This window comes from Schistocerca americana, chromosome 2 (genome assembly GCF_021461395.2).
Source record: "Schistocerca americana isolate TAMUIC-IGC-003095 chromosome 2, iqSchAmer2.1, whole genome shotgun sequence".
Classification (NCBI taxonomy): domain Eukaryota; kingdom Metazoa; phylum Arthropoda; class Insecta; order Orthoptera; family Acrididae; genus Schistocerca; species Schistocerca americana.
Genome location: NC_060120.1, coordinates 115187086 through 115206414, shown reverse-complemented (window position 1 = coordinate 115206414; position 19329 = coordinate 115187086). Strand labels below are relative to the sequence as shown.

General features: G+C 42.2%; 1 protein-coding gene across 2 annotated transcripts in view; it reads left to right on the top strand.

Moving 5' to 3' along the window:
* Positions 1-19329, top strand: part of LOC124596648 (regulatory-associated protein of mTOR) — a 320526-nt gene that overhangs the window by 136911 nt on the left and 164286 nt on the right. For both annotated transcript variants that reach the window (XM_047135883.1, XM_047135882.1), the window contains exons 10-11: positions 8267-8461; positions 8701-8775. In XM_047135883.1, coding sequence (XP_046991839.1) covers positions 8267-8461; positions 8701-8775 — 270 coding nt within the window. The remainder of the gene's footprint in view (positions 1-8266; positions 8462-8700; positions 8776-19329) is intronic.

The following is a 19329-nucleotide window of genomic DNA, read 5'->3' as shown; positions in this document are numbered from 1 at the left end:
AACACCATTAATAATTCCACCAAAAGTTCTGTTATGTGGGAGACTACCAGAAGAATTTCTGGGGGAGACATTTTCTACACTATAATGGCGTATTTTGCCACAGTTACTGCAACAGCCATTCAGAATCCAGGTTTCCAGCATCATAGAGCAGTTGCTTAGAGGTGTAGTTTGGACTTCTGGTCCACCTCTGATGAAGATTACAACTGACCATTTTCCATGTGGGAGCTGGATTTTTCATTGTCTGCAGCTCATGACACATCCCCTGGTCATGACAGGATTGATTACAGTATGTTGCGGCATGTCACAAGGTGAAACAAAGATATGCTCCTCACACTTTTCAATGCCATTTTTGCATCAGGTCACTAGTGACGTAAGGCAATTTTCATTCCTCATTTAAAACCTGGGAAGACGGTACATGCCCAAGTAGTTACCGTAGTGCTGCTCACACTAGCTGCATCGGGAAGACCTTGGAGCAGATGGCCAACTGCTGCCTTGTCTGGATCTTGGAATCCAGACAACTCCTTAGTCACTTTCACTGTGGGTTCAGGGGGTATTGCTCCACCTTGCTGTCTTGGAGGCAGCTATACAACAGGCTTTCCTATACTGGCATCACCTTCTAGGTATATTTTTTTGATATTGAGAAGGCCTACAATACTACTTGGAGGCATATTATCCTGGAACAGCTTCACAAATGGGGTTTTTGTGGTTTTCTTCCAATTTTTGTTCAGTTCTTCCTCTTGCCACGATGTTTTAGATACCGAGTCAGTGATGTCCTGTCTGAACTCTTTGAGCAGGAGAATGGTGTTCCTCAAGGTAGTATTATAAGTGTGACTGTCTTTGCCATAGCTATTAATAGCATTACATTCATAGTGAAAAGTCCTCTCCAATGTTCTCTGTTTGTGGGTGACTTCTCTGCGTTTTGCTCTTCTTCAGGCCTCGCAATGACAACACGTCAGTTGCAACTAACTCTTGGACGTTTGGATGAATGGGAACAGTGGTTTTAAGGTTTCCACCGAGAAGTTGGTGTATGTTCTTTTTAACTGTTCTCGTTCCATTTTAAACTTTCCTAAGTTGAGGATGAGAGACACTGTTCTTATTTTTAAAGTCACAGTGAGGTTTCTGGGCCTCATATTTGACTCTAAGCTTGTGTGGTCGTAAGGATCTGAAAAAAACGGCCACTGAAGGCTTTAAGTATTTTAAAATGTCTTAGCCACATTTCATGGGGAGCAGACAGGACTGATCTGCTCTGGTTTTACAGGGCACTTGTCCGGTCTTGGCTTAATTATGGGTGCACAGTTTATGGTTCTGCGAGACTGTCTTATTTAAAGATGTTGGACGTGGTACACCTTAAAGGGCTTCGGTTGGCCACTCGGGCATTCAGAGCTAGTCCCATACCCAGCCTCTGTGGAGAGGCTGGTGGACTGCCACTTCACATCAGGCAATGGCTACTTGCGGTGCGCCAGATGTATAAAACAGTGTCCGCACCATACACACCCACCTACTGTACCATTGCTCGGCCTTCACTGGAAAGGCTTTTTCGTAACTGGCAACAAGCAACGATGCCCTTTGGGATTCCTGCACAGGATTGCCTTCTAGGGATGGGTGTGTCTGGTCTTCATGTTTTACATCGCGGTGGGAGCAGATTCCCACCTGGGCTTCTCCGGAGGCCCAGACTTATTTTAGACTTGACAAATTTTAAGAAAGATTGTACATCAAATTTTACATTCCAATCTCTGTTTTTTAACATTTTAGATGTGCATCATGGTTTCACAATAGTGTACACTGATGACTTGAAGCAAGGGAATTCCCTTGGCTGCTCTGTCATGTTCCTCGACCATGTCACCAGGATTCACCTTCCTGATAAGTATACCATTTTCTCAGCAGAGCTCCACACGGTCCTGAAGGCGCCGGAGCAGATGCGTCATATTTGTGGTTTCTCATTTCCTCTGATTTCTTTAGTGCTTTACAGTTGTTACAGAACCTGTACCCAGCTGAGGAGTTGGTCCAGCTGGTATATGGCCAATTGTAATTGCTCCAATGGCAGGGTAAGCAGGTGTCATTCTGCTGGGTGCCAGGTCATGTAGGGATATGGGGAAATGAACAGCCTAATTTGGCTGTCAAGGAGGTGTGCAGCGGACAGGATGTGACACAATATCCTATTCCCTTGCAGTCTTCGTTTCTGCTCTACACAGGAAGTACATGCAGTTGTGGGATGAGGAATGGCTGGCGGTGATGGCCAATAAGCTGTGGTTGGTGAAGTCAACAGCCTGCCAGTTGCTCAGGCGGGGTGAAGCGACCTTCTTGCCTCTTCGAATTGGGCACTGTCCTCTCACAGGTAGCTTGTTACTACAGTGAGAGGATCCCCCATTCTGTGAAGCTTGTGGCATCTCTGTCCACCATATTTTATATTGTCTAAAAAGAAAGATGATGAAACTTACCAAACAAAAGCGCTGGCAGGTCGATAGACACACAAACAAACACAAACATACACACAAAATTCTAGCTTTCGCAACCAATGGTTGCCTCGTCAGGAAAGAGGGAAGGAGAAGGAAAGACAAAAGGATATGGGTTTTAAGGGAGAGGGTAAGGAGTCATTCCAATCCCGGGAGCGGAAAGACTTACCTTAGGGGGAAAAAAGGACAGGTATACACTCGCACACACACACATATCCATCCACACATACACAGACACAAGCAGACATTTGTAAAGGCAAAGAGTTTGGGCAGAGATGTCAGTCGGGGCAGATGTACAGAGGCAAAGATGAAGTTGAGAGACAGGTGAGGTATGAGCGGCGGCAAATTGAAATTAGAAATTAGCGGAGATTGAGGCCTGGCGGATAGCGAGAAGAAAGGATATGCTGAAGGGCAAGTTCCCATCTCCGGAGTTCTGACAGGTTGGTGTTAGTGGGAAGTATCCAGATAACCCGGACGGTGTAACACTGTGCCAAGATGTGCTGGCCGTGCACCAAGGCATGTTTAGCCACAGGGTGATCCTCATTACCAACAAACACTGTCTGCCTGTGTCCATTCATGCGAATGGACAGTTTGTTGCTGGTCATTCCCACATAGAACGCTTCACAGTGTAGGCAGGTCAGTTGGTAAATCACGTGGGTGCTTTCACACGTGGCTCTGCCTTTGATCGTGTACACCTTCCGGGTTACAGGACTGGAATAGGTGGTGGTGGGAGGGTGCATGGGACAGGTTTTACACCGGGGGCGGTTACAGGGGTAGGAGCCAGAGGGTAGGGAAGGTGGTTTGGGGATTTCATAGGGATGAACTAAGAGGTTGCGAAGGTTAGGTGGGATACATTGGCAGAAGCAAATAGTGGTGGGGATCTGCCCTCTATTTCAGCTGATGGTGAGTTGAGTGTGACTAAGGTTTTAAAGTTTTTTGATGTGTCTGGACTCTGGTCTAAACTTTTAGTCTGGATGTTTTAGTGTTTTGCAGAGTGACTTTCTTCTCCTTTTTTTATTCTTGTGGTCAGCCAGCCACGTCCATTTGCGATATTGTTTAAGCTCCTTATATCACTATCTTCCTGTGTTGTTAATGTTTTATTACTGATGCAATACTTTGTTCTGTGGCCCTGTGCGGGTACGCACATAGGTTTTCCAACAGCACTATGTTTTACCTGCTGTTTTATCTTACCGTTTTGTGTACTTCGCAGACACACATCTCATTCTGTTTCCATGTGGGTGTTAAAGACCTTGCTTTCGTGCACCCATACAAACATGTCAGTGTCCGTGTACATTTTGAGGAAGGAGTCCACTGTCCAATGTTGCCTCTGCATTGGTTGTACCAGACTAACATATGCATAATGAGCCACCCCCACATTATAGTTGTGAAGCCTTACAGACAGTAGCTCGTATCCTGATGGAATGGCCCTTTCTTCTGGCCTTCTATGTTGACCATGGACTTCTGAATTCCTTGCCTACACTACCATTGGGTCAGCGGAGGGGTTTTCTATTTTAGATGTAACACTCAGGTGGGATGGCTGTGGGTGAGATGGCTCCCATCATAGGCAGAGCCCCAGGGTTACCCACCTGCTGCCTGACCAATTTGTCCCCTCTTATTTTTATTACTAATAGTTGAACTGTTGTTCATCACATTTTTAGCCTTCTCACTTTTACTGCTCTGAATCTGCCAGCTAGAAGACATTCTTTTCTATGTAACTGTTTTCGCTCATCATCAGCCTGGGGGTCAGATGCAGGGTGAGGCTTTTCTTGCCAGTGGATGACCTCTGAGTAACCCCTCATTTGCTCTGATCTAGGTACTGGTCTGATCTCTACACTTCTTCCTTTCTTCCTAAATTCCTTCTGAGCTCTTGGAGCAGTATTGCCTTCAATGCCTCTGTCTTACCACTCCTACATACTTTGATCATCAGAACATCCAGATGAGCTACTGAGGGACTGATGATCTTGCTGTTTAGTCCCTTAACCCAACCAACCAACCAACCAATGTATGTGACTGTGCTGAATGACCTCACCAAAAGTCATGTCTAAGTGTTGATTAGTGAGATCAGCATGAGTTTTAAAATTTAAGATCATTTCATTAGGTATGAAAGTGGTTGTCTCTTACTTGTGTACTGGTATAAGTCATCAGTCAGCAAGTCAAGTGTTTCCAAACTTTTAGTGCTGTTATCCATCCAATTCTTCTTTCATTGAGTAGAATTTTGTGTAAAGGCTATGATTGTATTTTGATGCAGAAATTTGTACATGAGCACGCATTGTGCACTGTACATTTTATTTAAACAGTGGCAAATCTAGGATGGAATGTAACAATATTATGAAAAGGAAAGCTGCTACCTACCATATAGTGGAGATGCTGAGTTGCAGAGAGGCACAACAAAAAGACTGTCACAAATGTAACTTTTGGCCAATGAGGCCTTCTTCAGAATTAGATCACAAACACACACATACACACTCACGCAAATGCAACTCTCTCACACATGCCTGCAGTTACAAGCAACTGAGACCACACTGCGAGCAGCGGCACCAGTGCATGTTGGGAGTGGCGACTGGATGGTGATAAGGAGCAGCCTGGGGTGGGGAAGGGGAGGGATAGTAGGGTAGGGGTGTCAGACAGTGACATATGGTTGGGGAGTGCGCAGGGACAAGATGAGAAGAGGGAAGGGCAGCTACGCGCAGTCAGGAGGTTTGAGGGAGGGCATCAGAGAGGTGGGGAGGTGTAGCAGAAAAGGAGAGGAGTAAAAAGACTTGGTGTGATGGAGGAATGAGGGCTATGTAGTGCTGGTATGGGAATAGAGGAGGAGCTGGACGGAAGAGGACAACGACTGTTCCTTTACCACATGGTGCCCTGCTTGTCACTATTGATGCCACCTCCCTTTACACAAATATCCCTAATGCCCATGGCGTTATCGCTGTTGAACACTGTCTTTCCCAACTCCTGACAGATTCCAAACCAACAATCTCATTCCTAGTCACCATGAGCAATTATATCCTCACCCACAATTACTTCTCGTCTGAAGGTATTACCTACAAACAAATCCATGGTACGATGATGGGCACCTGTGTGGTACGGCTGTGGATACCTGCATGGCACCATCCTATGCCAACCTCTTCATGGGCCAACTATAGGAATCCTTCCTAAACACCCAGAGTCCTAAACCCCTCACCTGATTCAGATTCATTGATGACACCTTTGTGATTTGGATCAAGGGTGAGGACATGCTATCCACATTCCTCCAGAATCTTAATAACTTCTCTCCCATTTACTTCACCTGGTCCTACTCAACCCAACAAGCCACCTTCCTAGAGGTTGACCTTCTAGTACCTCATGCCGCGGAAGTCGAACACGCGCCAGAACAAATGGACGTGGTCAGCCCATAGACGGCTCCGCGTCCGCGGCGGCTATTCCACGCAGCGGCTCTCGCGCAGCGAGGGCGCCACCGCTACACCACGTGCAGACAGCGGCCAATAGCCGCTCCCTCCGGTTTCGTATATAGGGACCCGCTCTGTCCTAGTCCAGCCAGTCTGGTACTCGCTCTGGATTGAGTTTCTATCTCGGCAGTACTGCGTTCTTGTCGTGGCTCGTTGTTGACTTTTGCCTGGCTCTGGTTCCGAGTGGATTTACTGTTGGTGTTTGGTGTTGTGGTTTCTACAAACCTCCGTTGTTTATCTCTTCCTTGGTGTGTCGGTCATAGTCTGTCGTGGTCGGTTGTCGTTGGTTGTCGTTGGTCTGTCGTCCGACTCGTCCTTGTGTTTACCCGGTGGTGCGTGCTACACTGCCGGTGGCTTCCCCGCCTGGCGGCTCCGATCCGCAGCCCATGGCGTTCCCGCAGTTGGTTGTGGTTACTACAGACCTCCACCTTAAAGGTGGCTATAACAGTACCTCCATCCATATCAAACCTGCTAACCACCTGCAATACCTCCACTTTGACAGCTGCCACCTATCCCGTACCAAGAAGTCCCTTTCATACAGCCTAGCCACCCATGGTTGTCACACCTGCAATGATAAGCGATCCCTCTCAAAATATACAGAGGTTCTCACTGAAGCCTTCACAGACCGTAATTATCCTCTCAACTTTGTATGAAAACAAATCTCCCGTGTCTTATTTTTCCAGTCTCCCACCACCCCACAAAGTCCCACCATCCAGCCACAGATGAGCATTCCTGTCATAACTCAGTACCATCCAGGACTGGAGCAACTGAATTACATTCTCCGCCAAGGTTTCGACTACCTCTTGCCATGCCCTGAAATGAGAAATGTCCTGCCCACTATCCTTCCCTTCCCTCCCCTCCCACAGTGGTATTCCATTGTCCACCAAACCTACACAATATACTCATCCATCCCTAAACATCCTCTGCTCCCAGTTCCTTGCCTCGTGGCTCATACCCCCGTAATAGACCTAGATGCAAGACCTGACATGTTCATCCTCCCACCAGTCCGGCCACAAACATCACCTGTCCCATCAAAGGCAGGCTATTTGTGAAACCAGTCATGTGATCTACAAGCTAAGCAGCTAAGCTGCAACCACTGTGCTGCATTCTTTGTCGACATGACAATTAACAAGCCGTTTGTCCGCATGAATGGTCACCGACAAACTGTGGCCAAGAAACAAGTGGACCACCCTGTTGCTGAGCACGCTGCCAAATATGACATCCTTCATTTCAGTGACTGCTTCACAGCCTGTGCCACATGGATACTTCCCACCAGCACCATCTTTTCTGAGTTGTGTAGGTGGGAACTTTCCCTGCAATATTTCCTACATTCCCGTAACCCTCCTGGCCTCAACCTTCATTAGTCATTGTCTTCTCCCATGTAGCCCCTTCTCTGTTCCCATTCCATCACTACACAGCCCTCATTCCACCATCGCACCCAGTCTTTTTACTCCTCTCCTTTTCCAAACTCCCCCCACCTCCCCACCTCTCCGCTGTTCTCCGTCTAACCTCCAGATGGCACATAGCTGCCCTGTCTTCTTTTATCCTTATGCGCTGCCCAACAGCACATCACTGTCCGCCACACCTGCCCTACTATCCCTCCCCCTCCCCACACCAGCTGCAACTTACCGCCACCCAGTCATCAGTCCCATCATGCACTGGTGCTGCTGCTCGCAGTGTGGCCTCAGTTGCTTGAGACTGCCGTCAAGTGTGTGAGTTGTGTTTATATGAGAGTGTATTTGTGTGTTTGTTGTCTAATTTTGACAAATGCCTTACTAGCCGAGAGCTGTATTTGTGACAGTCTTTTTGTTGTGCCTATCTGCTACTCAACAACTCTGCTCTGTGGTGATTAGCAACTTTCCTTTTCACAATACATTTTATTTGTCTACTTTAATATATTGATAAATATCCCTTTATGTACTTTATACTTATTTGTTCATTGTAATTTTATATAGACTCTGGTAAACTTTTTGGATACTTGAGTATGAATGTTGTAAGTGTTCCATGTGTGTATAATCTGGGTCCATCTTCACTTAGAACTCTGTCCTCCTAGCATCTCTGAAGCTGGCATAATGCTTACCAATGTACTATCTTTTATCTCCTGCTTTCTTTGATGCCATCCCTTGCATCTTTTGTCTTCCCTCAAGGTCACAAGTGGACCCATCTCAGCTGGGGATTGAGCGATGTGTCCCTCCTTCCCAGCTGTTTCCAACCTACCCTTATTTCTTCCCTAATCAAGGAATATTCACATTTCAAAGATTAGATATAGTTTTTTTTGTACTTTTATGTATTTATATTGAAGATTTGAGTGTGTACATGTATTGCATTTTGGATGTGTTTCTAAATGTAATTTACAGTTATATGTTACAGGTGCTGTTAAGCCAAGTTCATCGATTGCGTGCATTGGAACTTCTGGGTCGTTTTCTAGATCTTGGACCATGGGCTGTTAACTTAGCTCTGTCTGTTGGAATTTTTCCTTATGTACTGAAACTTCTTCAGAGTTCAGCACGAGAGTTACGTCCACTTTTGGTGTTCATATGGGCAAAAATACTAGCTGTTGACGGCGTAAGTTGGGTATTTTTCATAAATGTATTATTTCAGTCTGTCACCTGGTAAATATGTTGTCAGCTATATAACAGAGGATACAATACAGTGGTGATCCACTCTTGAATCATATTTAGAACAAGACAAAACAAAATTGGTACACAGCATTACTTCTTCAGTATGAGTCATCTGTTCCATTATTTTGCTATCAAAGAATACTTCATTCATAATAAGTCTCTGTTAACTTATTGTTGTTTCAGTCATGCCAAGCTGATCTGGTACGAGACAATGGTCACAAGTATTTCCTTTCTGTTCTGCAGGACACATCTATCCCTGTAAGTATGTCGCCTCAGATAAAGCCATAAAATAAAACTCTTGCATATTACTCTAATAAAACAAAACATAAAAATAGTAGTAAAGATTTTGCATTGTGAATGTTTCATTCCTCACATATTGTATTCACATAGCTTACTGTTAATACCCTAGAAACATATGCAACATGCAGTCACACCAGAACCCAAAAAAGTAAAAATGCCATAACTTAACACAGAAGTACTAGTAGCTTCCATGTAAAGTAAATTACAGTCAAATTTGTTCAGTTCTCTCTTCAGTGCAAATGGTATGTCAAAGTATTTGTCATTATGAGATAGATTAATAGAAAAATGGGAGCAATTCTCTTGTGGTGAGTAAACTGTTGTTACTGAAAGAACCTGCTAAACACTCTGTGGGGTGTGTGTGTGTGTGTGTGTGTGTGTGTGTGTGTGTGTGTGTGTGTCCATCTGCATTCATACTCCATTCACAGCTGTGCTGTGCTGCGCTGAACTGTGCTGATCATATGGATTCTCCATTGCACTACATATTACAGTCTCTTTCACTTCCTTCCACATATTGTTCACAGAAAGAATGACTGGTTAAATTCCTCCATGCATACTGCATTTAGTGTGACTTGTCTTTGTGCTAATGCCTCTGTGCATGCTGGGTTTAATCTGATACTGTCTTTGTGGTGCCTTTGGGAACAATACCGAGGGAACTTGAGAATATTTCTAGATTTCTCACTTGATACTGGCTCCTGAAAAGTGATTTTTGCTGTATAGTTAACATATATCTTACAGTAACTGCCCATTAAGGGTTTCCAACATTCTTATGGCATTCTCTTGTATCAAACAGTGGAAGCTCCACGTAGAAATATCAACAATGTAGGCAAGGATAAATTAAATTGCAGACAGGCACAATTAAAAGACAGCCAAAGCTTTCAGCTATAGCCTTCATCAGCAAAACAGAAACACGCACCATTCATACACACATGCAGACAAGCACACATGATCACTATCTCTGGGAGTTCGGCCTGGAATGCCAGCATTCTGTCTTTTCCTGCACTCTCTCATGTGTCAAATCAGCCTCTGACCATTTATACTGCCTCCTTTGTATATGTTCAATATCCTTCATTTTTCATATTTGATATGGGTGCCAATCATGAGTGTTTTGTGAGCAGTCCGCTTTAAAGACTAATTATATTTACCCTGTAACCCACAAATGAACTAAAGTAGGTGAACTTACGATTGACAAAAAAATCTACTGACCAAATGGTGACAAGAGAAAACACACATAAATATATTGAAATTTGCGAGCTTCTGGAGCCAGTTACTCCTCGTCCTGGCACAAGGATTGAAGGGAAGGGTAAAATTGATTGTTTTTGTTGATATATTAAAGTATGTGAACTGTTTTATCTGTGATTGAACCTTTGGTATCATTTCATATCATAACCCCAAAAATTGTTACACCCAAACATTTGCATCAGTTGACTGATCCCAGTTAGGACTCATTGATGTTGTAGTCATAGGATACTTAGTTTCTGCATTTTGTGAATGACACATTTTTCCTTTCTGAACATCTAAAGCAAGTTGCTGAGCGTTGTACGGCACAGTTTTAGAGTCCATATCAAGATGTGTCTGGATATTTGTGCTGCTTTATTCAGATAGTATCTCATTATAGATAACTGTTTGCAGAATGTCTTATTAGTGATATTGTCTACCAGGTCACTAATTTAAGACATGAACAGCGAGGTTCCTAAAAAACTTCCTGTGGCAACATCTATAATTGCTTGTACTTCTTTCTATGCCTTCCATCCAAGCTGTCATGCTGTGTCCTCCCTTCCAAGAAGTCGTTAATGCGCTCACAAATTCCATTTGATACCCAGATGGTATTGGTGTGAATCACACTTGTTGGAAGTCAAGAAATACTGCATCTGCCTGATTGCTTTTATACACGGCTTTCAAGATTTCATGTGAAAAAGTTGCAAATTAGGTTTTTGCATCACCAGTGTTTCAAAAATCCATGCTGCTTGACGTGGACGAGGTCATTTTGTTTGGAGTAGCTCCTTAAGCTGAACTCGGAATATTTTCTAGGATTCTGCAACATGTGGTTACCAATGAGATAGGACAGTTGTTCTGAGGATCTTCTGCTATCTTTCTTGTGTGACCTATACTTTCTTCCAGCTGGTGGTGACAGTTTTTTGTTTGAAGGATCTAAAGGATATTATGTTTAACATGGGGGTGAATTGGCAATCAATTACATATAGAATCTGACAGTGAAACCATCAGACCTGAACCCTTATTTAATTTTAGAAATTTCAGTTGTGTCTCGATGCAACTGATACTAATATCTACATCACTAATAATTGTGAGAATTAAGCTAGGGATTTTCATTCTTTCTTTCTAAAGAAATATTGAAAAACAAAGCTTAGTATTTCCCTCTCACTTTGTTACCCTCAATTTCAGTTCATGTTGTATCCATGAGTGTTTGGACATTGACAATCACACCTCTGATAACCTTTTCATATGGCCAGAATTTCTTTGGGCTTTGTGAGAGAGCTTTCAACAAGATTCTGCTACGGTAGTAATTAAAAACTCACACACTGCTATCTAAACCGTCAAATGTGTTTCATTCAGCATCTCACTATCTATAGGCCTATACTTTGTTTTTCAGGATGTTTATAATTAAACTTTTGCTACTTAAGCCGGTGTAAATGGAAAACTATTTAGCATGTGGATACAAAACTTTATAGGAATGATATTCAGACTGTGCACTGTAGGATTTGCATTGTTAATGGTGTGTAATGTTATGACTTGCTGTTAGGTGCCAGTCTGGTACGATGACATAGGGTTGGAAAACAAGCATCAGTGTACTTGACAGTTGCAGACATGAATCAGGAAGAGGTGAGCAGGACTTTACTTGTAAAACTACTTTATCAACACAACAGCAATAGCGATGCTGCTTGTGGCGAGTATCAACACATTAAAGGAATATAAGGTGGTTCAGAAATTTGAATTAACTGGCAGTTTGGGAATTTGCTCCTGGGAGAGGCCGATAGCCAATTGCACCACAGATTGTTGAAGAAGTTACTGTTGCCATGGCTGACAGTGCACCACGTGAGCAGTGCACATGTGTCATGACAGCTGAACATTCTGTGGTCCACCATTGAAGAAGTGCACCAAACAATCTCTAGTGTAGTTAAAGGGCTGTCGCAAATGTAGATAGTCATCACATTGAGCAACATTTGTATCCTGGAACATAAACGTGGTAAGCAATTAACAAATATTACTCTCTCATGTGGTCATTAAAATGTGTGTTTTTCAATGGTTTACTCATTATTTCTACATCTACATGACTACTCTGCAATTCACATTTAAGTGCTTGGCAGAGGGTTCATCGAACCACAATCATACTATCTCTCTACCATTCCACTCCCTAACAGTGCACGGGAAAAACAAACACCTAAACCTTTCTGTTCGAGCTCTGATTTCTCTTATTTTACTTCGATGATCATTCCTCCCTATGTAGGTTGGGCTCAACAAAATATTTTCGCATTCGGAAGAGAAAGTTGGTGACTGAAATTTCGTAAATAGATCTCGCCGCCCTCTTTGCTGTAATGACTTCCATCCCAATTCGCGTATCATATCTGCCACACTCTCTTCCGTACGCGATAATACAAAACGAGCTGCCCTTTTTTGCACCCTTTCGATGTCCTCCGTCAATCCCACCTGGTAAGGACCCCACACCGCGCAGCAATATTCTAACAGAGGACGAACGAATGTAGTGTAAGCTGTCTCTTTAGTGGACTTGTTGCATCTTCTAAGTGTCCTGCCAATGAAACGCAACCTTCGGCTCGCTTTCCCCACAATATTATCTATGTGGTCTTTCCAACTGAAGTTGTTCGTAATTTTAACACCCAGGTACTTAGTTGAATTGACAGCCTTGAGAATTGTAGTATTTATCGAGTAATTGAATTCCAACGGATTTCTTTTGGAACTCATGTGGATCACCTCACACTTTTCGTTATTTAGCATCAACTGCCACCTGCCACACCATACAGCAATCTTTTCTAAATTGCTTTGCAACTGATACTGGTCTTCGGATGACCTTACTAGACAGTAATTACAGCATCATCTGCGAACAACCTAAGAGAACTGCTCAGATTGTCACCCAGGTCATTTACATAGATCAGGAACAGCAGAGGTCCCAGGACGCTTCCCTGGGGAACACTTGATATCACTTCAGTTTTACTCGATGATTTGCCGTCTATTACTACGAACTGCGACCTTCCTGACAGGAAATCACGAATCCAGTCGCACAACTGAGACGATACCCCATAGGCCCGCAGCTTGATTAGAAGTCGCTTGTGAGGAATGGTGTCAAAAGCTTTCCGGAAATCTAGAAATACGGAATCAACTTGAGATCCCCTGTCGATAGCGGCCATTACTTTGTGCGAATAAAGAGCTAGCTGCGTTGCACAAGAACGATGTTTTCTGAAACCATGCTGATTACGTATCAATAGATCGTTCCCTTCGAGGTGATTCATAATGTTTGAATACAGTATATGCTCCAAAACCCTACTGCAAACCGACGTCAATGATATAGGTCTGTAGTTCGATGGATTACTCCTACTACCCTTCTTAAACACTGGTGCGACCTGCGCAATTTTCCAATCTGTAGGTGCAGATCTATCGGTGAGCGAGCGGTTGTATATGATTGCTAAGTAGGGAGCTATTGTATCAGCGTAATCTGAAAGGAACCTAATCGGTATACAATCTGGACCTGAAGACTTGCCCGTATCAAGCGATTTGAGTTGCTTCGCAACCCCTAAGGTATCTACTTCTAAAAAACTGCTGCTAGCAGCTGTTCATGTTTCAAATTCTGGAATATTCCATTCGTCTTTCGTGGTGAAGGAATTTCGGAAAACTGCGTTCAATAACTCCGCTTTAGCGGCACAGTTGTCGGTAACAGTACCATCGGCATTGCGCAGCGAAGGTATTGGCTGCGTCTTGCCGCTTGTGTACTTTACATATGACCAGAATTTCTTCAGATTTTCTACCAAATTTCGAGACAATGTTTCGTTGCGGATCCTATTAAAGGCATCTCGCATTGAAGTCCGTGCCAAATTTCGCACGTCTGTAAATTTTAGCCAATCTTCGGGATTTCGCGTTCTTCTGAACTTCGCATGCTTTTTCCGTTGCCTCTGCAACAGCGTTCGGACCTGTTTTGTGTACCACGGGGGATCAGTTCCATCTCTTACCAATTTATGAGGTATGAATCTCTCAATTGCTGTTGCTACTATATCTTTGAATTTGAGCCACATCTCGTCTACATTTGCATAGTCAGTTCGGAAGGAATGGAGATTCTCTCTTAGGAAGGCTTCTAGTGACACTTTATCCGCATTTTTAACTAAAATTATTTTGCGTTTGTTTCTGGTGGATTTGGAAGAAACGGTATTGAGCCTAGCTCCAACGACCTTGTGATCACTAATCCTTGTATCAGTCATGATGCTCTCTATCAGCTCTGGATTGTTTGTGGCTAAGAGGTCAAGAGTGTTTTTGCAACCATTTACAATTCGCGTGGGTTCGTGGACTAACTGCTCGAAATAATTTTCAGAGAAAGCATTTAGGACAATCTCCGAAGATGTTTTCTGCCTACCACCGGTTTTGAACAAGTATTTTTGCCAACATATCGAGGGAAGATTGAAGTCCGCACCAACTGTAACCGTACGAGTGGGGTATTTGTTTGTTACGAGACTCAAATTTTCTCTGAACTGTTCAGCAACTATATCATCGGAGTCTGGGGGTTGGTAGAAGGAGCCAATTATTAACTTAATTTGACTGTTAAGTATAACCTCCACCCATACCAATTTGCACGGAGTATCTACTTCTTCACTACAAGATAAACCACTACTGACAGACACAAACACTCCACCACCAATTCTGCCTAATTTATCTTTCCTGAACACCGTCTGAGACTTCGTAAAAATTTCTGCAGACTGGCTTTAGCCAGCTTTCTGTACCTATAACGATTTCAGCTTCTGTGCTTTCTATTAGCACTTGAAGCTAAGGGACTTTCCCAGCACAACTACAACAATTTACAACTACAATTCCGACTGTTCCTTGATCCAAGCAGGTCCTGTATTTGCCATGCACCCTTTGAGATTGCAGCCCACCCCGTACTTTCCCGATGCCTTCTAACCTAAAAAACCGCCCAGTCCACGCCACACAGCCTCCGCTACCCGTTTAGCCGCCAGCTAAGTGTAGTGAACTCCTGACCTATTCAGCGGAACCCGAAACCCCACCACCCTATGGCGCAAGTCAAGGAATCTGCAGCCAACACGGTCGCAAAACCGTCTGAGCCTCTGATTCTCTGACTGAAAAGTTTATAAGAAAAACAATTACCTTGCCTTATCAGAAGCTTAACGAAAGTTTAATTAAATTACATGTTCATATAATTATAAAAAGGGAAACAATTTAAGAGAATATATTTCTCTATCAGATTATGAATGGATCTGACTCGTACAAGAACTACAAGTTTTCAAAATATTAAAAGTTTGTTTAATTCAAAGATGGCAAAGTCTTAAAGCTTAAGAATTTAAGCATTAAATAATCTGTTTGATAGACCTTTAGAGAGAAAAAATTTAACTCTGCTGATGCTCACCAATACAAATAAACAATATTCTGAAGCTGTTATCTTACATCATCCAAATGCAAAACCATATGGATAATAACTACTACTACTACTACTACTACTACTACTACTACACACACACACACACACACACACACACACACACACACACACAATCTAAGTGCAACAAACGTCCATATTAAAACTGGTAACAATGTCCATGAGGCAGTTCTAGCAACAATGATTTCTCTTCCACATGTCCTTAAAAATGTTTCCACAAAGTTTCATTGTCCTATGATAACTCATTTTTCATGAGGGCCTCTGAAGTAGTGGAAGTTTAATTATAACCAACCTGTACATCCATTTTGCAGTAGTCGCTTCCCATCATGAATTGATCTGCTAGGTTCATATCTGTCGAGTGTTGGCCAGCTAATCTCATAAACATGAAACCACAGTTCCTTTGTAGGCACCTGCTTAGAGGTAAATGTTTTGAGTTTCTCTTTGTGATATGGCGAGACTGTTCCTTACCTAGATTACTGAACACACAGTGTTCCTACTTGTTTAGCTGACCTTTGTTGTTTGTAATCATTGTTGCTAGAACTGCCTCATGGACATTGTTACCAGTTTTAATATGGACGTCCTCAAAGAAATCAGTTCTGTTTGTTGCACTTAGATCGTGTGATCGTGTGTGTGTGTGTGTGTGTGTGCGTGTGTGTGTGTGTGTGTGCGTGTGTGGAGTAGTTATTATCCATATGGTTTTGCATTTGGATGATGTAAGATAACAGCTTCAGAATATTGTTTATTTGTATTGGTGAGCATCAGCAGAGTTAAATTTTTTCTCTCTAAAGGTCTATCAAACAGATTATTTAATGCTTAAATTCTTAAGCTTTAAGACTTTGCCATCTTTGAATTAAACAAACTTTTAATATTTTGAAAACTTGTAGTTCTTGTACGAGTCAGATCCATTCATAATCTGATAGAGAAATATATTCTCTTAAATTGTTTCCCTTTTTGTAATTATATGAACGTGTAATTTAATTAAACTTTCCTTAAGCTTCTGATAAGACAAGGTATTTGTTTTTCTTATAAACTTTTCAGTCAGTGTAGTTTAATCTTTACACACTTCCCAGAAAATGTTTATTTCTGCTACTCATAATTATCATCATAATCAAAAATCACAATTAACAAAAGTTTTGTTTAATCACAATTACATCATCTTCCTAGACAGACGATTTTTCTTTACAAGAAAACTGAATGTATCCAACGCCAAATTCAAACACGGTTTCATTTTTTACTTTTTACAATTAAAATAATAAATGACAAAGAAATTTGTGAACAAAATTGTGATATCTTACAGTTGTGACTGGCTGATGGCTTACAGTGTGTCTCTTCATGTTATCCAAAGATGGAGAGACTTATCACAAATTTCGGCTGCTCTAAGTGTATGACGAATTACTGTTCTTCTTGTGATCGGTGTATCCAGTGGGTGATTAACAGTTCCCAACAGTTAGAAGGACCAGGAGCCATCACTGAAATAGACATGTTGGAATTTGGGAAAAGGAATCATAGCACAGGCTGCAGGATCATTGGACAGTGGGTGTGTGGTAGAATTCAGAGATTTTTGAAAAAAGTCTTTTTTTGAACCTATTGAATTCCAGTCCAAGGAAGTCATGAGAATAAAAACCAAAGGAAAGCTCATTCTGGGATGACAATCATTAGTAGCTGCTTTAAGTCATACAAAATACTAAGTACTGAAGATTTTCAACACCTCGAAGTGCACCATACTGCGAACTTCATAGGTCCAACACATTGTTCTGATCACACACAGAACAGGGAGAGATAGTGCTGAAATGTCAGAAGTGCCATCCCACAATACAGCAGAAAGTCTGAGCATTTCATGGGTTACACAGCCAAGTACATGTTCTGTTGATCACTTCACTCAAAAGAAATATTACATTACTTTTTTGTTTGGGGGTAAACTTTATTTGTCCATTGTAACTATGATACAATAGTTTTTTTGAAGAATGCTGCAAATACGTCTAGTGACCAAAATTCTGCACCTTTCAGGGGAAATGCAAATTCGGATTTCTCACCATTAAAAGTATGTGGAAGCATCACTTTGCTTTTTACTATACTGTTTGTATATTACTTTGGGACATTAATCATTCCTATTTTATTCGTACTTAGTGCTTAATGTCTTTTTTCACAGCATTTGTGTGTTCATGTAATGAAGATATGATGTTGCGATTGGCTGACTAGATCTCACGTGCTGTACCCTAATTGTCTAACAAAAGCAAATAGGGCGACACAGTCTCATTTCTAGTGCATGTGAAACTAATGTGCCGGATTTTGTGAATTTCTTATGTACTCTTGCTTATTACAAATTAAATGAGGTACCACATTAAAGATCACTCCAAAACGTGATGTTTTTGGTACAGTCTATTTTTGTAAAATGACAGCAAGTGTAGTACACGTATAAAGTAACATAACCGAATGTTTCAATGTAAACAGTTAAACTCTTTCTGTGCCAAATACATTGTAATGATTATAAGTTACAAATGATGTAATACTTCCTCCATCACTCTTAGGTTATATAAAACTTTCACAGTCATCTGCCTATATATAAGTTTCACACCTCAGTTTTACGCAAACAGCATTGGCCACGACTTACCTTCACAAATTCAGTTGATTATCTAGTTGTTTTGCATGGCTGCAGTCTGTGTGTTGGTTCGGCTGTCCTCTCAGTTGTGTGCCATCAAACATGCACCCTTGCATTTTCAAAGCTTCAGTGAAGTCCCTCCGCACACTGCAAGATGTGTTGCTGATGATTTTAGGAGTGCTCTAATGCTCCAACACTCTCCTCATTCCCACCAGCAGTGTCCATCTCTGCAAATTAATCAAATCATCATCTTCTTCTTCTTCTTCTCCTCCTTGGATACAGCTTCTTCTTCTTCTTCTTCTTCTTCTTGGATAGTATGGATAATGTTTTATTCTTTTATTATTTATTATTTTATGTTGTCCAATTCTGGATACTTGCACATGTTCTGTATCTCATTAGCCACAATGTCATAATATACCCCGATTTATGTGTCTGTGGTAATATGCATATGCATAATATTTCTTCTGTGTATATGTTTAATTTGAAATTTGTCTAGCAAACAATGAAAAGTCCAGATTTTGATACCAATATTATTATTATTTAAAGGATATATTGCTACTCACTGTAAAGATGGCACACTGAGTTGCAGACAGGCAGCTTTTGGCTGAAGCTTTTTTTCAGGAAAGAAAACACACACACACACACACACGCACACGCACACACACACACACACACACACACACACACACACACACACACACACACACACACGCAAGCAAGCACACTTTATGCACATATGACCTCTGCTTATGGCAGCTTTAGTGGGGATGCAACTGTTATATTGAATGAAAGCTTCATTCTGGGAGAAGTGTACTGTTTGGTGGAGAATGGAGGGACTAGATGGTGGCATAACAAGGCTGCCAGGCTTAGCATTGGAAGGCCGTGGTGGAGGGAGGAATGAGCAGAAAAGAAGAGGAGCAGAGAAGGGGAAAAGAAGAGTGGGTGCATTAGCAAAAAGAGGTACATAATGAGGATGAGGGTGTATGAATAAGGAGCAGACAATATTACAGAGTGGTCAGAATCTACTGAATGGAAGGGATGGGAACAGTTGATTACTGTAGCTTGAGACTGGGGTAATTTTGGGAGCAGAGAATGTTTGTAAGGATAACTCCCGTCTACACAGTTAAGAAAAGCTGGTGGTGGAAGGAATGATCCAGATGGCTTGGGTTGTGAAACAGCTATTGAAGTCAAGCATGTTGTGACACGTAGTAGTTATTTTTGCTCTTGGCTACAGTTTGGTGGTGCCAAGTCATCTTGGTGGACAGCTGGATGGTAGTCACATCAG